The sequence below is a fragment of the Neolamprologus multifasciatus genome, chromosome 16 (assembly GCF_963576455.1).
Source record: "Neolamprologus multifasciatus chromosome 16, fNeoMul1.2, whole genome shotgun sequence".
Taxonomy (NCBI): domain Eukaryota; kingdom Metazoa; phylum Chordata; class Actinopteri; order Cichliformes; family Cichlidae; genus Neolamprologus; species Neolamprologus multifasciatus.
In genome coordinates this window covers 29980460-30000023 of record NC_140454.1, presented here as the reverse complement: position 1 = coordinate 30000023, position 19564 = coordinate 29980460, and the positions used below count along the sequence as shown (strand labels likewise).

The 19564-nt window shown below is 41.0% G+C and overlaps 1 protein-coding gene across 5 annotated transcripts in view; it reads left to right on the top strand.

The window, feature by feature from the left end:
* The window catches only part of LOC146501052 (PTB domain-containing engulfment adapter protein 1), a 99532-nt gene that overhangs the window by 69454 nt on the left and 10514 nt on the right, over window positions 1–19564 (top strand). For all 5 annotated transcript variants that reach the window (XM_085136664.1, XM_085136665.1, XM_085136668.1 and 2 more), the window contains 2 exons: window positions 10932–10993; window positions 15128–15199. In XM_085136664.1, the coding sequence (XP_084992790.1) occupies window positions 10932–10993; window positions 15128–15199 (134 nt within the window). The remainder of the gene's footprint in view (window positions 1–10931; window positions 10994–15127; window positions 15200–19564) is intronic.

Here is a 19564-nt window from a genome sequence, read left to right as displayed (position 1 = left end):
AACCCCTTACCCAATTCAAGGTCTAGCTGAGGTCAGCATCTTTCCCGGCTTAGTACAGTCATTGTATTATATTATTAATAGCAGGAATTTATTTTTATGTTCCATGCTGTAATGCCAATATTTTCAAAGTTCTACACAGAAAAACGAGACAAAGCCTGGATTTAATTTAATGACACATTATTTAAATCACTTGATACATAAATACAACGTTAAAGATCTTAAAAATAGATCTAGGAACTGAACAGCAAATTGCAAAATACAATTTCTGTCTCAAATTTGCCTTTTTTTTTACTAAGTACATTTTAAAATTCATTTTTAATCCATGTATATGATTGCATTTATTTCTGTTTTACTTAATAAAGAAAAATAAAAATTAAATACAGAAGTAAACAAGATTGCATGAAATAAATAATGCCAAATGCAAAGAGAACATAACAAGTAAATGCAAAACTGAAAATTTAAGAACAATTGAAGGAATAATGAACGCATAATCTGGTCATTTTAATCCACAGGTACTTGTATTGTATCTGGTGCATTTTTATTTGCAACATATCCGTGGATTTCACTCAATGTAGTTTAAAGTTGATAAAGTAAATGCAGTATTTTTTTTCTTCACACTGTTGATATGAAGAACTTTTTAAAAGTAGAGCTTGAGATGAAGAAACTGTGAGAAATCGTAAAATACGACTGTTGGCTTGTGGATAAGAGATTTTTTTGATAATTTTTTCAGATTGACTGATAAACATTAAAATGTTTATCAGCCAATCTCGTGTTCAGTTGTTTTTCTTTTGTTAATTTATGAAAGCCTTGAAGGCAGCATTTCCCGAGTTAGTTCAAACCTCGGTGAACTTTGTTCTTTTCTTCATCATTATTGGTGAAACCTGCAGTGGAGGACCATCACTTCTCCAAAGCTGCTTCTTTGTATTGTTTCAGTGTGAAATTTTACTTTTAGCCAGAAGCAAACGTTGTTTATTTCTTTTGTTTTTACTCTAGTCCAACGATTAAACCATTTATATCTGTCTACTCTGTGTAATTAGAGCAGGCATTCATGGGCGCTATTTCTGCTGCAAGTTCAGCTTGCTGATAGATTTTCAACAAGAGGCAGTTTTCGAAAATAAAGCAGTATTCTGGAACAATAATGGATCACTTTTGGGTGAAGTTGTTTACAGTAATTCATTATACTTAGAACTTAAAGCGTCTTTCTTTTTTCTCCTTTTCAACCAGAATGCTTACTTGTGCGATACAATGCCACATTGGATTTTAAATCAAACCATCAAGATGTGATGCAGTCTACAGCTTTGTTATTTCAAGCTTTACTTCAAAGGGTTTCACTTCAGTTTTGTCGTAACTGAATAGTATGATCTGGACTTGGTCATTGAAGAATATGCCATTTCTTGTCTTGGATTGTACTTTGCTTTCGGTCATTATCCATTCTTATTGTGAAGTACCATCTAATCAGTTATGCAGCATTTGTGTGAATGTGAGCAGAGAGTGTAGCTGAATTCATCCTGTTGCCGCTGAACACCAGATTCTCACCAGGTTTCACTGGCAGTCATACATGCCCATCCTGTAATATTGCCTCTGCCATGTTTGACAAATAATGTGGTATGTTTCAAATCAGTGTTTGAAGTCGAGACTCCTGTAGAAGTTTTCTGCTAAAGTCGAGTCTAATCTGGCCTTCCTGTTCTTGAGTGTAAACCAGTGGTGTTTGCACCTTGTTGTAAACCTTTATATTTCCTTCCATAAAGACATCTCACCATGCACTTTACATATTTTCTGTGGTCTTTCAAGCCGGTTCATTCCTTGTTTTTAAGAATGAAGGAAACTGTTTGGTCAATCCTGAGTTTTTTTGCTGTCTCTCTGATATTTAGTTTTTTTTCAGCCTATGCATGAATAGACTGACACCTATTTGTACCTCCTATTGAGATTTCCAATCAACAGCCACCAATTTAAACATTTTGAAGTCAACTTTAGACTTTTTTTTCCCCTCAACTTGTCATGGAATAACCAAGAAACATGCATCACCTGGCCACAAAGTTGCTTCGCAATCAATTGGCCAGTTAACTTTGAGCCTCTGAAAATGGGACAGTACGTATAATAATGATTTATTATCCCTAAACAGTTAATGCAGTACATTTTATTAAACCTGTTGAATTAAAGTTGAAGGTCTGCACTTCATTCCGATTTTAATAGTTTCATGTAAAAGCCACTGGGGTGGTGTACAGCAGCAGAATTTCAAGGACCTATTACGGACATGGCCCTAACTGTCCGTATGTATTTATAAAATAAATCCCCAGGCTCATATTCTCAGGAATAAGTATAAAATAGGCATTATTTTTGAAGGAGATCATTCTATGATGCGAAAGATACGTGAAGACAGCTCTTGTTAATAATGGTTGGAGCTGCAGTGTAACATGCATGAAGGACTTGTGACCTTTATGCAACAGAACCTGTCGCTCCAAAGTACATTACACTATGAGCCACAGGAGCAGCGACACTTTTCCGGTTGTCAGCCCTTAAATTCTCCCTCAATCCACCCAACACTTGACAGTTCATCCACACAAAGTTGACCTTCAGATTCTGACTGTTCCTCACACCCCAACAGTTATTTCAACTGTACACATCACTGTGGCCAGTTTTTGTCATGCTCACATAGCTGCCATTTTAAACAGCAAAGAGAGACAAAAAGCATCCCCCTCCCCCCCTCTCCTTTCATCAGAGCAGTGTGTGCTGACACCTTAAAATAATGCCAGCCTACCCGCCATGCGGCTGTGTCAGCCCGCACAGTATCTCTTCCATCCTTTCTCTTGACTCCTTCTTGGAATTTAGAGTTTGTTGTAAAAGTAGGGAGGAGGCGCCTATGGCTTCCTATGTCAGTTTTCATTCAAGCTTCCCACTAGGAAATTGATTGTGCTTTAGAGGAGGCCATTGCAAGGTGTAAGCAGGTTTAATCTCATTGCACAGCTGTTAAGTAAACCTGGAAGGAATACAGTTTAAGTAGAGAAAAGTTCACAGTGCAGTGCCGGAGACTGCAAACAAACCACCACACTGATGTGTTAGTGTTGTTTAGCTGTAAGGCTGTGGGCATGTTTGTCATCAAAATGAATTAAAATCAACTTTTTCAAATTTTTTTAGTCTAAATTCTTAAGATCCTGTATTTCAGTTACATGTACAGGACTGTGAAAAGTTTCAGGCTACCCATCACTTCTTTAGCTTTTGCATGGAAATGGGATATATGTGCGGCAGTACAGCATATAAGGTAAGAACAGAATGAGACAGTGTGAAACCCCCAAAAATTGGCAGGAACGTTTGGCTCCTCTGAAGCAAAACAGGAGGACACAAGAAGCAGTCAGTGTGCAAATCTTATTCTTTGTCCAGTATTTACTTCTTTTCTGTGTATTGTATTTTTTCAAACATACTAGTAGTGCAACAAAAATAACTGCAAAATGCAGCCTTTTATAATTTGTCCAAAGTAATTTATTTGGCGTAATTGGAGCTATTAGTTTAAATTATTTTAGTATTTCTTTTTTTTATTTATGTGGATTATATTACATTTGTAGCATTTATTGTTTTTCATTTTTCTTTTCATTTTTTTTTTTATAAAATTTGTTTTTCGTAAATACCAGGACATTAATAACTTGAGCTTGATATATAATACTACAGTATATTTCTAACTAACAAGCTCATTCTCTTTCTCTTGACAACTGAAGAAAGAAAACATTTTGGGGTCAACTTGAAAGAAAAGCAGATGTGAAATGTGAAAGTGAGGTCAGAGGTCAAATGTAACATGATATTTAGATGCCCATACTAGAGATGGACCGATCCGATATTACGTATCGGTATCGGTCCGATACTGACCCAAATTACTGGATCGGATATCGGCGAGAAATAAAAAATGTAATCCGATCCATTAAATATCAAAAAAGCACCTCACAAAACTTGCTATGCGGCATAACTCGGCTCATAACCGTAGCACGTAGCAGCAGTGTGCATCACGTGATAGAGTGGCTGTGTGTATTTGTAGCCTTGCTAGCAAACCAGCATTTCATCTGAGGACGTTTTCCCAGAGAGAAGTAAAGCAAGTGTGTAAGTTCATCTCTGAATGTCTGTAAAGCGTTCCCACGTTAAGCTTAACAACCATACCTGGAGCGACTGCCTCTCTCTCTCTCTCTCCTGCTGCTTCAATCTTGAAACTGCTTAATGATCAGCTGATCGGCTTTTCTGTAGCGAGTCCCTCTCTCTTCTTAGTTTGTGGCCCACTTCTCACCAGAAAGAGGAAACCAGCGGCTGAACAACAGCAGCACGTTTAATCTTGATAAGCTGTTGTTAGAATTTATTTAATATTACTTTCTACACCAGGATCTTTTTCTACGCAGCTGACAGCTGGTAACTGTGCAGGGGCGGATCTAGCAAAGTTTAGCCAGGGGGGCCGATAGGGCATGAACAGGGAAAAGGGGGCACAAAGACATACTTTTCTTTCTTATTCTCATTTAAAATGTCTAGTTTTTAATAAATAATTATCTGACTCTTACACCCAAAGTTTTAATCTTGTGTAAAATATATAGAAGTCCATTACTGTATATAGTAACTGTTAAGTCTAATATACCCTAGTAAGCTATAGTACTTTTTCCTTTGGGAAGATACCATCTGTGCAGTCTGCAATTCTGTTGAAGAAAGATGTTGAATCTATTTAATTATTCTTGAAAAATAATTTATTTTTGTGCATTTTCCCCCTGCATCAAATTAAATTTGATTACATCGATTAAGCATCATGAGGTGGAGGGTGGTTCCCTATTTTTTTTTTTTGCTGGGAGTTTGCAACCCTATTAGTTAGGTTGCTTAAAATTTCTTCTAAGTACTCTTTAAAATACCAGAATAGGGAGGATGGAGCAGGTTTAACTTTATTAGATTGATCAGTGTTGCTGAACTATGAAATATTTTGGGCGCAGTGTATTTTTTACATACAGGTATAACAGAATAGCTTTAGTGTTGTTATTTATTTAAACTTGAGTATAAACTTATACAAAATGCAGCAAGATATTAAAAAAACGTTTTGTTGATTAAAAAACACACTATATCGGATTCATATCGGTATCGGCAGATATCCAAATTTATGATATCGGTATCGGACATAAAAAAGTGGTATCGTGCCATCTCTAGCCCATACACCAGTATCATTTCCTTAATACAAACAAAGACAGACGAATTTTAATCACTGTTTTGAAGATAAAAGCCATTTATGACAATTTGACCTCATTTGACCTTGATGAAGAGGTCAAAGGTCCAAGGTAATGTGATATTTCCAATCCCCATATATCACTTACTACATGCAGATGTGATTTCAATACAGGCACTGGCAGTAAGAAACATAGTTTTAAATCCTGCTATATGGCATTAATATCACTTTGACCTGTAGATGAGTCTGTTGACACTGAAGGAGAGGTCAGAGGTCAGATATGACGGGATATTAGAAATCCTTATACAACACTTTCTATATATGTTGACAATAAGCACCACACTTATAGTTACGTTCTAGTGCTAAGGGTTTTTTCTTTTGTCAACTTTTGACCAATATATCATTAAGGTGACCTTGAAGAACTCAGTGGATGGAAGCCTAATTTTAATGGATGTTAATATAACCCCACTCTGCACACCTGGCAGATATTTTAGAATTATTAAAAACTTTTTGAACTATCGTGTTTACAGACAGAATGACTGAATGACATGCAAACCCTACAAAAAGATAACCTCCTTGGCGCCGATAATGATGTGTAGCTCAAGACTTCTGCACAGTACTGTGTTTTCTATTCATTTGGATAGAAAACACAATACGGGCGCTTATTTTAAAATAAACCATTTAATAAACGTAATGTGATTCATATTTCCCCATCAAAAATTACTCAAACAAGTCAACACAGTTTGCCTTACAGCTGTAAAAATAGTCAGTCGTGTTAACTCAGATTATTTTAAATGTATTGCATCCATTTAGTTTGAGTTTTAACAGCATATGAGTCAAATATTACGCATTCACAATAGTTTGTATTTGTTTTTGGCAGGCAAATATGCATCACATTAAATCTGTGAATTTAAACAATTGCTAAATAAATTATTGTAATTAAAATGTATAATCTCAAAAAATCTTCCATAACATTTCGTCATTACATATTACATCCTCTTTTGCCAACGTTTCTTTGAAAATAATATTGTAGGTTAGCAACTCTAAGCAATCACAATTAAACAAATGCGGTGTACCACATTAACACTAATTAGAACAGACTTTAAATTCATCAAGCCACTTAGCCAGCACATGAATGTAAACAAAGTAATTAGCGTACCTGTGCAGAGGACGCGGTAAAGTTGACATCACATCGTTTGCACCTTGCAAAGTCTTGATTAACGCAATCAACCCACAGGAGCCAAGTGGCCCCAAGGTCACAGTCATGCATCTTTTGTCCCAAGATTCATTAACGAGGCGATAAGCCGTTTATGAATGTGGAAATGGAAAGCGAAAAGAATCCTTAATCAGTGGGTGATTAAATGCTGAAAATGGCATAATGGGCGCGTTGGATTGTGTCATCAGTGACCTGTAATGATCTCTGAACCACTGCTCACTTTGTGTTGGTGTAAATCTTCAAAGACTGTCTCCAGGGCAAATTGTAAATCACTAACTATAGGCACTGTGGGATGATTTGCCCAACAAAAAAATACACCGGTGCTAAAACTCAAGTGATTAAACACAGATTATCTTTTGATTGGCAGTGGCATTGGAGTAGTGTTTCAGCTGAGAGAGATGGTGTTTTAAGGTTCTAATTTAGTTTAACCAATGCTAGCAAAAGATATTACTTTATGCAATCCTTTATCTGATGGAACCATTTGAAGATAAATGGTTCCATTTGTGTGTAGTTTCACATTTGATTAGCTCTGCAAATAGAGAACGAAGACAATACTGAACAAATTAGCAGACCACCCTATTGGCCACTTTTCATCAAAGCACCACAGACAAAATACTCCATGCTCTATGTAAACAAATATTATTTATTTAAGGATTTACTGATGTTTCAAAAGCTGCCACATGTCTAAAAAACTGTTAAAATCATGTTATGGTAAATGCAGGATTATTAAATTAGATGCTTTAAGAAGTATGGAAGTTTATTTCCAGGCTATGTAAACCCATAGATTTTTGATAGAATATACAATCAGCCAGCGCATACAGCTTGTCAGGCCTCAGCTTGAATATTTTGACTGTCACCAGGTTGCTGTGTTTAAACTGGGTATCACAGTGAGGAGTGAATCTTACTGAGAAACCAAACACTGCATGCAGTGGCATGTGGACCCCAAATTATACCAAATTTGATTGTCTTTCTAACTCTAATTTGGTCTCTGATGTACAAAATGAGCTATCAGGAATTGAAGCAATCAAACAAACACGTAACCACCTACAACTGAAGAGAGACGCCCTTGTACTGATTGTAACTAATGTGGCTAAACACCACACAAGTTACGAGTTCACCTAGCTAACAACATTCGCAAATGATGAGTCCAGAGATGTAATCCACTACCACACTCTGACATGTACCCAAACCCGGGAAAACCACCAAACTTAATACACTAAAAACACAAATAAGTGTTTGAACAGAGGGCAGCCAAGCTACCCAGTTTGCTCAGCTTGCTTAACATGAGTAGCAAGTAAACTCGACATGTAGCGTAAGTAAAATGTTTGCAAAGAAGGTGCTGCACCAAAAACTTCCTTGTGATCGCTGTGGATACAAGCAGATTTCTGCGGTCGCCTGTTGTTTGTATGAAAGACACCGACTTGTCTGCAAACTGTTGCTATTTTGACTTCTGAGCTGTATTTAAATAAATGTGTAACAGACACTGCTTGCCTTCAATGTAAAAGCTCTGCCTTACCAACACTTAAAAAAAATCAGCTTTTACTTTGAAGTTCTTCATTTCTAGTTTTCGTCGCACTTTTCAACGTTTAATTGCTACTTTACTTTTAGTTTGCTTGCTTCTGGAGACAAGTAACCTCCATAAACATCTTACTGGCTGTCCACATTTGGAATACATACTTTTTCCTAGCGACGACTCAGGTGACAGCAACACGAAGAATCTGACTGGTTTTCTATATAGTCTGCTTGGATACGTTAACTGTAGCTAACTGGTAAAATGCACTCTCACTGTGTCTGCTCCGTTAAGTCCTCCAATCCTTACCGTCTCTATCTTGTTTTTTGATATTTTGAAGTGGAGTAACAGGGCACGCATACTTATGTGATATGGAAACATTGTCCACTTGCAAAGATGCATCAAGAGTGGATGATGGGGTGGGTGTAGTTTTCTCTATGGTGGAGTTGGGTGGACTGTCCCGGGCTCTGTGGGGCCGGGCGGCGCCGCTGCACTGGGCCCCGGTTCGGATGGGCCTGGGCCCCCCTTCCCTGGTGGGTCGCGGAGTATGGGGGTGCCTACTGGGGTCAGCGGGGGAGCTGCCTTGCCCCTCCCCTCCTTCCCTCCCCATCTCCAGCTGCCTCCCTCGTCCCGCTCCACCACAACCACCCACACATGCAGGGCCTTGGAGTAGGGGTGCGTCACCAGGGTGCAGAGGAGGTAACCCCCCCCCCCCCCCCCCCCCCCCTGTCCCCTTCTGGCTGCCTCTGCCTCAATTTTATCCCACAACTTAGACATTCACATTACTCACTCTCATTACACATACATATAGGATCTTGGGTGTGGGCACGCTATACGGAATCCCAATTACCATCAGGGTGTACACCTCACCCCTGGCGTTGTTGCCCACCTCTCAATTTTAAATACACGTAGACATTGAGGGCTAGCAGGAGGGGCTATGCGCTTACCTGCTGCTCTCTGGCAGGTAGCTCCATGTCCTCCTGGGTTTTAAATGCACCTTAGAACACACATACATCAACACTACAATGAGCGGGTGGAGGGAGGTTAGGAGTCTTCTCTCACCCTCGTTCTCTGCGGCCTGCTGGAGCGGGGGGGCTAGGAGGAGGAGTTGGCCGTCCGACTGGGGTCCGGAAAGTGGGGCCTCCCTGCTGCTGCGGAGTCGGGGCGGTCTGCTTCTCCCCACCGCAGGTAAAAGGGTAGCACCACCTGGGTCTGGGTGCAGTTCCCCCCTCCAGGGGCAAGGGTACCTAGACCCGGTTCGTAGAGTACGCTTGGGGAGTGTGATTGTGTGTACAGCGTCTCTTTATGTCTGTCTCCACGTTAGTTGAGTGTTGAGTAATTGCATATGAGAGCATGAGGGTGGGAATGGATGTTTGTATCTGTGTGTGCCTGTATGTCTGTGTCCATATGTCAGGTTGGGTATCAGACGCCACCTCTCTGAGGACATCTCAGACCCTCCAAGGTTTGGAGGCCTATCTCCCCCCACCACTTCCCCTGCCGGGGGCGGACTCCCTCAGACATCGGTGCGTTGGTGGTTCTTTGTGTCCGGGGATGGGCGTCCGGGTACACACCGGCTCACTCCTTGGCGGCTGCTTATCGGGGCCTGGAGCCTGGGGCTCGCTCGGGCCACTTCGGAGGTGGGGTGCCCCCGGCCTCTCGGCCTGGGGCTCGGTCACTCAGGCACAGCTGGCTGCCGGCGGAGCTCACGGGCACGTCACTGCAACCCCCCCTGGCTTCTGCTCCGTGGCTGCTGAATGACCCCTCATCTGGGACTCTCCTCAGCTCTTTCTGGGACAGTGGCGCGGCTGCCCCTCTGTTGGTCTTCCTTGGTCTCTTGTGTTCTGAGGGCCTCTGGATGTCTGGAGTTTTGATCTCCTCCATACCTGCTTCATGCCCTGGAGGACGGGGCTGTGGCCCCCCCACACCCTCTAGCAGATCATTACATGAAGGAACCTTTTAAAAAAACAAGCGCGTCCATGCTCACAGGTGTAGACACGGGTGATCACACACACAAACTACACCCTTTTTGGCTCCTACCTCAAAGCACACTGTGCTGTCGATCTTACGTGCTGCACAATAATGTTTAATATTTAGTATTTACTGTCATATTCCCATATATCATTGTGATGTTGTTTATTCTATTACTCTCATTTTCTTCTGCTTGTTTTCTTTTTTCTTTCTCAACAGGTGATCCAGGTGATCGATATATGTATTTTTCTTTTCTGCTTATTCTGTTGGTTTTTGTTTTTTGCCCTTCTCCCCCGTCCCTCTTCTCAACTGTTTTTCTTTCCCTCTTTCTTTCTCCCTTTTCTTTCCCCAGTCAAGTCTGTCCCGTATTCAGCAAGTGAAAATAAAATAAATAATAAAAGGTGAATCAAATAGATCATTACGGAAAGCTGGGATGGTCAATTTGGTAAAGAAAATCCGTTGGGCATCTTTCTTCGCCTTTAGACAATAATTCTGATGGCAAAAGAGCCAAACGGGACAGGCAAAAAAAAAAAAGATGCATCTCCCCTCTAATTTGCTCCACCTAGAGCACATCGGGCTCTGTTTCCTTCCATGCGTTTGCATTTTTATTGAAAACAGTGCACGGCCTCTGAAATTTGCTGCGTTCAGTCAAAGCACACACAGTTTGAGAAGTGGGATTTAGACCAGTAAGTCACAGGTCCAATTACCTTTCATGTTGGATAACTTGAGGTGTGAAATTAAAATCAGCATTTTCCCTTGCCTAGCTTTCATTGGTATGCCCCTAAAAGGGTGCTCCAATGATGCTGCTAGACCCTCACATCTGTGGCGGTGAACTGTACTTGTGATGTGAAGCTTTCAGGTGTGAATAAATGGGAAAGAAGCACTGTGTCTCGCAGAATGAGCCAATTTTCTCCATTTTTCCTCTTTAAAAGGTTCAGCTAATTTCTTCTACTCACTGCCTCACATTTAACCACTGAATGCATGTGGCTAATTGTACCTGTACTGTATTAACTTGGGTGATTAAGTCTGTCATACTGAGTCAGCTGTCTGTATCATTTCAGATAAATCATGGATGCACACCCCAGAAGCTTTGGCCAAGCATTACATAGCCTACAATGCCAAGGTAGGTATCTCTCTTTGCCTGCTACATTTTAATGAGCTCTGTCAGAGCAGGGCGACTGCAAAATAATGAAACAACGAAGAACTGTGACACTTTTATTGCAGGTTGAAAAAAAAGTCTGTTCTTTTGTGGCTCCCACCTTTGTCTGTGTTTATTCCCTCCAGTCATGCCTGTTAAACCTCTCTGTCTGTGTGTTCCACAATGCAGTTCCCCTGATAAACACCAGGCCTTTCATTGCACACTCTGGTATTGTCCAGCAAATGAGCTTCACTGCCCATAGATGCATTGTTTTAGGTTGAGGCTGCATAAAAATTCCTGACAGAGACGGCTGATAAACCTCAGCCCCTCTCCTCAGTGTAACAATAATTTGGATTTTTAATAGTGTTTAAATTAAATCCCTGCCCAGCACACCTCAAGTACTGTCAAAAAATTGATACCGTTGTATTCGTCTCTCATAGCAGCTGTTGTCTCTTGGTGCTGTGATGCGGGGAAGGAAATCTTCCTCATCAAAGTTTAATTTGAAGGAGACTGTGTGTCTTTTAGCCTTCTTGATTTGTTTATTTTTAATGAGTGTGTGAACAGAGAGGGATTTAAGTAAAGTGGCACATGCACGTGTCAAAATAGGTTAGAACTCTGGATCTGATGCAGGACTAACTTGTAATGAAATGGCTTTCAGGCTTGCCTGGAATCAGGATCTGTTAGAAAACACTCGGAAAAAAGGTGTTTTTCAAATATTCAGCAAACACCCCTGGAAGGAGGGACTGTGTCCCTTGGGGAGGACTCCCCTGTCAAGCTGGTTTTCTGCTTCATTTCGACAGAGTTTTCCTCCTATGAGGCACAAAATCTGTCAGCCTACATTCTTGGGCTTCACAAATGCTGGAACGGAGGTGGAACTCCAAGACTGCCTCCAAAATATCCCTGCAAACTGCTGAAGCTGCCTTCCTGCATGCAGCAAAGAAGCAAAGGAAGCCGGCAGAAGGCACATCTCTAAAATCAAAGCACATTGTCAGTTCCTATACTCGCTGTATTGCTTTGAGTGTTGAGATCCCCGTCTGGTTAAATTTGCTGAGATCTGAGTAAAGGGCTCATCAGTGAAGGAATTGGGGGGGGGGGGGGGGGAGTGCTGAGAATGTGCTTGGCATGATCTCCCAGGTTTCAAGCACTCAGCACTGTAAAAATAAGCTCAGTTAGCAGTTCACTGAACAATGTGCCAGATAGTTAGAGCAGAGAAAGAGGGAGCTCTCTTTTAGCCTCAAGAAAATGAACCTTTTTTCTTTATTTTCAAACGTTTACAAAGACGTAAAATCTTTGATAACTTCAATCATTTCGATTTGACGGCACTTCAAAACTTTCATGAACTGAACCTGAGATCAAATCCTAACTGTGATATAACAAGAAAATACTAGAATTTGACTCAATAAAATCTGAATTTTTTGGAGGAACTACACCACACAGTAGACAAAAATAACTATAAATAATGTTTTGAAACTTAGCGGCATCACAAACATGTTAAATGCGACCTAGCAGACAGCTACGAACTACAGCTCCTTTTCAGAACACCTGCCAATCAAAGTAGCCACTCCCCTAAACTTTATCTCTGGCAACGCTACATCACCCACCACGATGCCCCTGGTGTAAATGTAGGCTGAAAAATAACTTTAGTATTGCGTGCAGGTGATAATAAGCTAATTGGAACTAAAACTGGTGCCTGATGGCTGATTCAAGCGTGCTCATCTGTTTTATGGTTTAAGATCCTTCGGGTAAAGACTGAATTGGGAATACACAGAAGATGGACTTCATGTTTTTTGTTCACTGAAATCACAATTAAGCGATTGTTCCTTTGGTAAAACAAGCAAAGAAAAACAAGCAAATTAAAAGAAGCTGGAAAGAGATTTGAAAGTTATTTCCATCTGCGCTAGAAAAAAGACTGAAATGATTCATTTATTATCAAAGTGGAGAGTCGCTGATGAGTTTTCTTCTTTTGTAATTTACTAAACGTATTCCTAAGAGGAATAAAATATCTATATCAAATTACTTTAATTGATCATGTTTGAGTTCAATTTTAAGAACAATTGTAGAACAGGTAACACAGGAAGTCTCCCTCGCTGATATTTACAGCAGTATCTTTACATCCACACCAATCACAACAGATCTGCAGCTTTATATTCATGCTAAATCGTTATGCTGTCATCAGCAAATCACAGCAGCAACTTCCCAGTTAAGAACTAAGTCCACTGTTTTTAAAATATATTACCTTTAACTTCGTACGCAGTGACGACTGCTGAGACTGAAGTGAGCTTTGATTTCGGTGGTTTCGGTGGTCTGCCAGTTCTTTGATCCGATCGGACAGTTATACAAATTCGGTGCTTTTTATGAGCAGCTTCAGTGTGATTGACCTGTGGGCTCAAAGAGGAAAGAGGATGTTGAGAGGTGAGCTGTTGGATTTGCCATGTCTTTCATCAGTAATCATGTCACATTCACAAGTCACTTAAATTATGCACAACACAGATCCTGCCCTTTCTGAAGGTGTATAAGAAAAAAAAAAAAATCTGAGAACTTTCAGCTGGGAGGAGTGAACACCGGATGGATGGTGAGTTGGAACCGAGCTCTATGTTGTGTCATCTGAGTGAACATTTGAGACCTGCCACAAGGCCGACACGTGTGTGTCTGCAGTTGGAAATGTGAGTTCTTTCTGCGGGCAACGGGAGGTAGGGCCGGTTCGTTTTCAGCTGCGTGCACCAGTTGATGGATGAGCCTCCGAGCTCTGTTTGCCTTGTGAGACCTCCCCAGTCGCAGCCCAGAATGCACTGGTCAGGAACAAGTGTTACTCCACTCTATTCTGGGCATCTGTCAGCAGCACTCCCAGAGATGAGCGTAAGTGTGGAGAGTACATTTGTCACACCCATGCAGAATGCTGACACTTTGCTCTGAAGCCTCAATCTGTCTTCTGGCTTTATTGATAACTTGCAGTTTGGTGTTAGTTCACCTGTCTTACTGCATTTAGAAAGACGTCAGAGGCTCTCAGCCACCAAAGAGTTACACAGACACGTTTTGGATGGAGAAGCTATATTAATTGATTCGATTTTTGACAGAAGGGTTCTTTTATAGCGCTGTCAGACATGTGCAAGATTAAAAAAAAAATACAAATAAAATCTGTATTTCACCTCTTGTTATTACAGCCACGGCAGTTGGCAGTGCGCACTCCAAATTTTTATGGGTATTAGCACAGCCAAGTCATTGTCTGCATCACAAAGATTTTAATGTGTCACAGAGACAGTCAAACTGCCAGAGCTGCTTTCAGCTTCCAATGGGAGACATTGTTATTTTGTTTGTGCCAGCTTTGAAGGCTCTGACACCAGTGTTTTTGAAGTCTGGTGTTGGAACAGGCTCCACACATTAAGCTCAGGAAGCAGCGAAGCAACCTGTGTGACTGCAACAATTACAACTGTTGCTGCCAGATGGTGCGCACGATGTTCAGGCTCAAAGGTTAACGGCTCCATCTGTTGGTGAACAGCAGAAGTGCTGCTCGTGTGTGTGTGTGTGTGTGTGTGTTCATCCAATCCTCATGTGTAAAAGACACTTTTATAACTTTTTGCAATGCAGGAAATGCAAGATGATGAAGAAGAATATGTACTGATGCCTTCGGGATGTGAAAGATCATCTACATTTATTTGAAGTCAGAGTGACAAATTTGACATTTTAGTGACTTAAACGTGAAGCTCCACAGATTTTAAACTCTGAGAAAGCCTCTTTCCTACAGTTTGACAAAAGATCCAACTAATACTTTATGGATTCATTTGTTTACTTGGATATAAATATGATGCACTGGTGCCAGATATTGGTATTTTTATAAAAACATGTCGGTGCTTTAAACCCTGACTACGTTGACCTACCACAGACTCACTGTGACAGACGTACCATGAAGAAGAAAATAACAGGATGATTTGAGCACAGTGGATGAAGCAAATCGGAGAGGTCATAAATTGATTTGACACATTATTCAATTTGAATAATACACACACTGACACCACACCTGCTTTTTGAATTTTAGAAGTATTCTTCATCATCTCCTTTGTGTTGGGCTATGTAATTAAATACTTTTGTTTTACTGTGTGCGTCTTTTTGTTCTCTTTTCAGTTCCTTGGAAACACAGAGGTTGAAGCTCCAAAAGGCACAGAAGTTGTAAAGGATGCGGTCAGAAAGCTCAAGGTAAAGCTAGTCTCCAGATAGCTGTAGCCTAAAGGACAGCAGAGCATTCTTGAGTGACCAGATTGGACAAGGGGCTCAGAGCAGGGGAGGTGGGAGTGAGTGGCAAGTGCTCCCCTCCCTCATCTGCCAGCACCAAGGTGCCCTTGGAGTTTTTCAGCTCCTAAGCTGTGTAGAACTGCTGGATAAGCACGTTAGTTCATTCAGCTCCCCTTTCTCAGCGTAGATGTAAAGTTTAGTTACAGGAAATACTCATCAGGAATAAAATCTGCTGTTTCAGGTTCTAGTCTGAAATAAATCATTAAATCACCATAGCTGTGATAGTAAAAGACTCCCTGCCCTGCATTAAAGGGCAAGGCATGCACAGTTATACCAGATACAGGCTGTATGATACTGGCCCAATAGCGGCCCAGTACTGACAATGCAGGGCTTGGCGTTAGGAATGAAAATGCCCATCATGGACAGCAGTTGATTGCTTTATCTTGGGTGTTTTTTCATAATGGACTTGGTCTGAAAGCATTATGGTTTTGTGATGTCTGTGATGTTGACCAGTATGAGCACAGCACGCTCTACCAGCTGTGTGCAGCCAGTTCAATGCTCACCACTTAAGTCGTCGCTGTCGATTTACTTTTTTTTTTCCTTACATGGCCGATGAGGAAGGAACCTGTAGTGTGTCATAAGTATTAGTCAGAAAGAGTAAGATTTCATGACTGTGTGAAAACCTAATCCGACAGAGTGACTGTTATCACAGAGAAACAGATCATGCAGTCTGAGGCTGGCATTAGAATTCTTCTGAACACAGAGAAGCTTTTAAGAGGCAGACTTTCCCCTCAGGAGTTTTGGAGGCCAGACAGAGTAATTAACATGAATTTGTAAGGTGGTCAGAAGTGCAGTGTTAAATGTCTACTGCTTGAAAGCCTACCAGGAGTAACCCCTGAAGATATTTTCTGAACTGAGCAGATGCTGTCATATTTTAGGCCGGCGTATCAAACAAAACGATCGGGTGTGGACGAGAAATTAGTGAGGGTGGTCTCTGTCGACGAAGCTACCCTTGGAAAAAACAGGAAACTATGCTAATGGTCATCAAACCACATCTTTACTGATAAATCCTGACATGTGAAAACTCATCATTAGGGGTACAAATGTCTTTATTGGGGAACAAATTAAACGAGTTGAAGATCTGGTACCACTGTATCTTATTGCCACTGGTGCTATGCAGGTGATTCCAAATCAAAACCAAAACAATGAGCTGAAAGACACTAAAATAGATGGAGAAACGTGGAGGAACTGAGGGAATAGATTTGTTTTTGTTGGTTTTCTTTTAAGAGCTTTCTCATTAAGCATTCATGTTACATCTGTGCCTAAGACACATACATTAGCCTTGCTTTGGAAAACAAAACAAACTTATTTATCGAGGACTCACTTTAAGCTGAAGTGTTTAACTTTTGTAAAAATGTTAAGTTCTATTATATTTGACCCTGTCACAGCCCATATTTGTTTTCTTTAATTAAGGTAGAAGTGGTCAAAGTTGTAGAGGTAGGAAGTAGGAAGTTGCTAAACAACCGTTTAAGAAAGTGCTCGATGAGTCACTTTGACAAACAGCCTCATTTGTAATTTAGGGCTTCCTTTGTGTTTCGTACACAGTTTCATTAAACCTGCCCACTAAATTGCACTTAACCTGGGTTATTCTCCGGACACATACTCCTCAACCTTACGGACATCTAATCAAACCTTTAAGCATGGGAACAGCCTGAAACCTGGGCAGCTCTCTTTGTCACGGCTTCTTGGTAATGCGGCTGCGCTCGCTGCATGCTGGCCTCACCCCCCCCCCCGTCTTCTCCTGCCAAGAGCTGAATCTCTGAGGCCACTCGGAAGGGGAGACTTGTTTTTCCGAACCCGCACCTCTATTGTTACATTGCATTTGATCTGCTTTTGACCAAGGCTCCATGGTTACGCTCCCAGATACGCTGGCAGTCGGGACGACTTTAGCTGTGCTTCCTGAGATCATGTGCAGAGAAAAAAAAATGTTGCAACTTCAGAGACAGCCTCAAAGGCACATCTCCATGGTTTAGGTCAAATAATGTACTCTTCTATCACTTAGTATATATAAATGACCTTTGTGGTTTTGCTCAAGCAAGAAGCATCTCCATGAAACACATTTACTGTCCTCTCACTCTCTTCGTGTCTGGTCATGTTTGTGTCTGCAGGCTTTGAAATGTAAATGTATTAAATTATATAAACATCAATTTACTGCTTTAGTGTTAGAGGCTATATAAAAGAACTCTTAATGAAGGCTAATGGTAAAGCTTCTGATTACTTTCTTTTATCCATTTTTATGGCAGAAGCAGATACTTAGTGAACATTTATCTCTAATTTTACGACTGTGTAACCGCTGAAGGCAGTGAAAGTAAAGTGAGGATGCTTTTGAAAAGAATGCTGACTTTTTCTAAAGTGCTTTAGGTCTCAGTTGCTTCCATCTCTTGGTGTAATCTCCGACTGATTTTGTGATGATGATGTGATCCAATTTGTGGGGTCGCATCTTCTTTTAGCTCCTGTCTTTATGATTTCGTCTGCTAACTGATCCATGCCAACACCTAAACCGGCTGCCCGAGATTGTTTAGGTCTGCCTTGTGCCCCCAAAAGAGCTCTGACCCAGCGAAGGACAGATGCTGAATTGGATAGAGATCTGGGGAATTGAGGCCAAGTAAACACCTTGAACTTTGTTCAGTTCCCTCAATCCATGCCTGAAAAGTTTTAGCACTGTGGCAGGTGCATTATTCTGCTAAAAGAGGCCACTTCTGTCAGGGAATACCACATCCATCAGGGATCAGTGTGACTAGTGTTTAGGTGGGTGGTACGTGGCAAAATACCATGCATATGAATGCCTGGACCCACGAGTTCTCAGCATTACACCAAGTTGCCCTCTTTCCCTCTTGTAAAAACATCACAAATGCACAAAATGTAAAAGATGAAACATCCTTCCCTGACTAGTTCATTATGTTATTGGTCCATGCTCTCACTCTAAAGCTCATGTATGTTCTGTGAGTGCTGCACAGAAGTCAGCTTTGACACACTGCACAGCTTCATATGCAGCCGTATAAACAGGTTGGGTGTAATTTTGGGTCTAAAAAGTGAAAGTCATGCAGAAGTGCCTCAACTGTACATTTCAATGAAGAGAGATCACTTGAAAGAATTGAACATGATTTATTGAGATGGAGAAATTAATATATTTGGCGATTAGTCTCCAATAACCCATCGTGGCAGGACTGAATCCCAGCAGTAAAAGGATTTAGGACAGCGTCTAGACTAAAGTCTAGACCAGAGTCTAGAATAGCTGGCTCGAACAGAGCTTTGGCTCAGGTGTCTGAGGTGGAGATGGGGAGGAAGTAGGATGCACAAAGGAGTCTGAAAGGAAGAATGACAGATTTAAACCATGCAAAGTGGAAGCTCAAAGAAGGCAGGCAAGAAGATGATTGGAAAGCAGTAGACACAAAAGCCTTATTTGTTCACTTGTGAGCATTCCAACGTTTTTACTTCCATAGGAATTCAGAGGACAGGTAGCAGCCAGGTGATGCTAATCAAATACAATCTATTCAAGGCGTTTTGGCAGAAGTGTAGACCAATATTCCTCCACAATGATCTGAGAGACTGATAAATGCATACAGAGAGTGATTACGTCAAGCTATCGTTGCTAAAGGTAGTTCTGTAAGCTACTGAATCGTGGGGTTGTATTTAGTTTTTCACAGGTCCACATAAGGGAAACCAGCTTTCAGCTTCTGTGACCTCAGCAAAAAGGTCTGATTGTAAGCCTAATTACAACACTCTGTAATTAGGCTTTAAGTCCTAATTACAGAGTGTTGTTCATTTTATAAAATATGTTCCCCATTAGAATCAAAGAAGTGAGATAAAGTACACTGTTGCTTTGTTATCATTGAAAAGCTTGAGCGTGCTGTGTCTTCTTGTTTCTTAGTCAGATCCTCACCTTCCTCCTCACATCTCGTTTCAATGTTTCCATTCAGCTCATAGCTTCACATTTGGACTAACCAGCAGCTGATGTCAATATCCATCTTTTATATACAGTTGATGTACTCTGTAAGCTGGGATGCACATTGTGCCTCCGTGCCTCTCTATCACATCCATATTAAGGTTTTAGAAATACGGAGTTGATGTTAGACCACGCGGGTCAGCCTTTATTCTCCGCATGCATCAGTGAGCCTAAGGCGCCATAACCCACACATAGCCCTCACAACTGGCTTCTGGTAAAGTCTCTGTGTTTCTGTTACAGCCATTTTCTGTGTCCAGCATGTCAGCTTCAAGACATGACAGTTAACTTGACAGGTGCCATTGTAACAAGGCCATCAGTGTCAA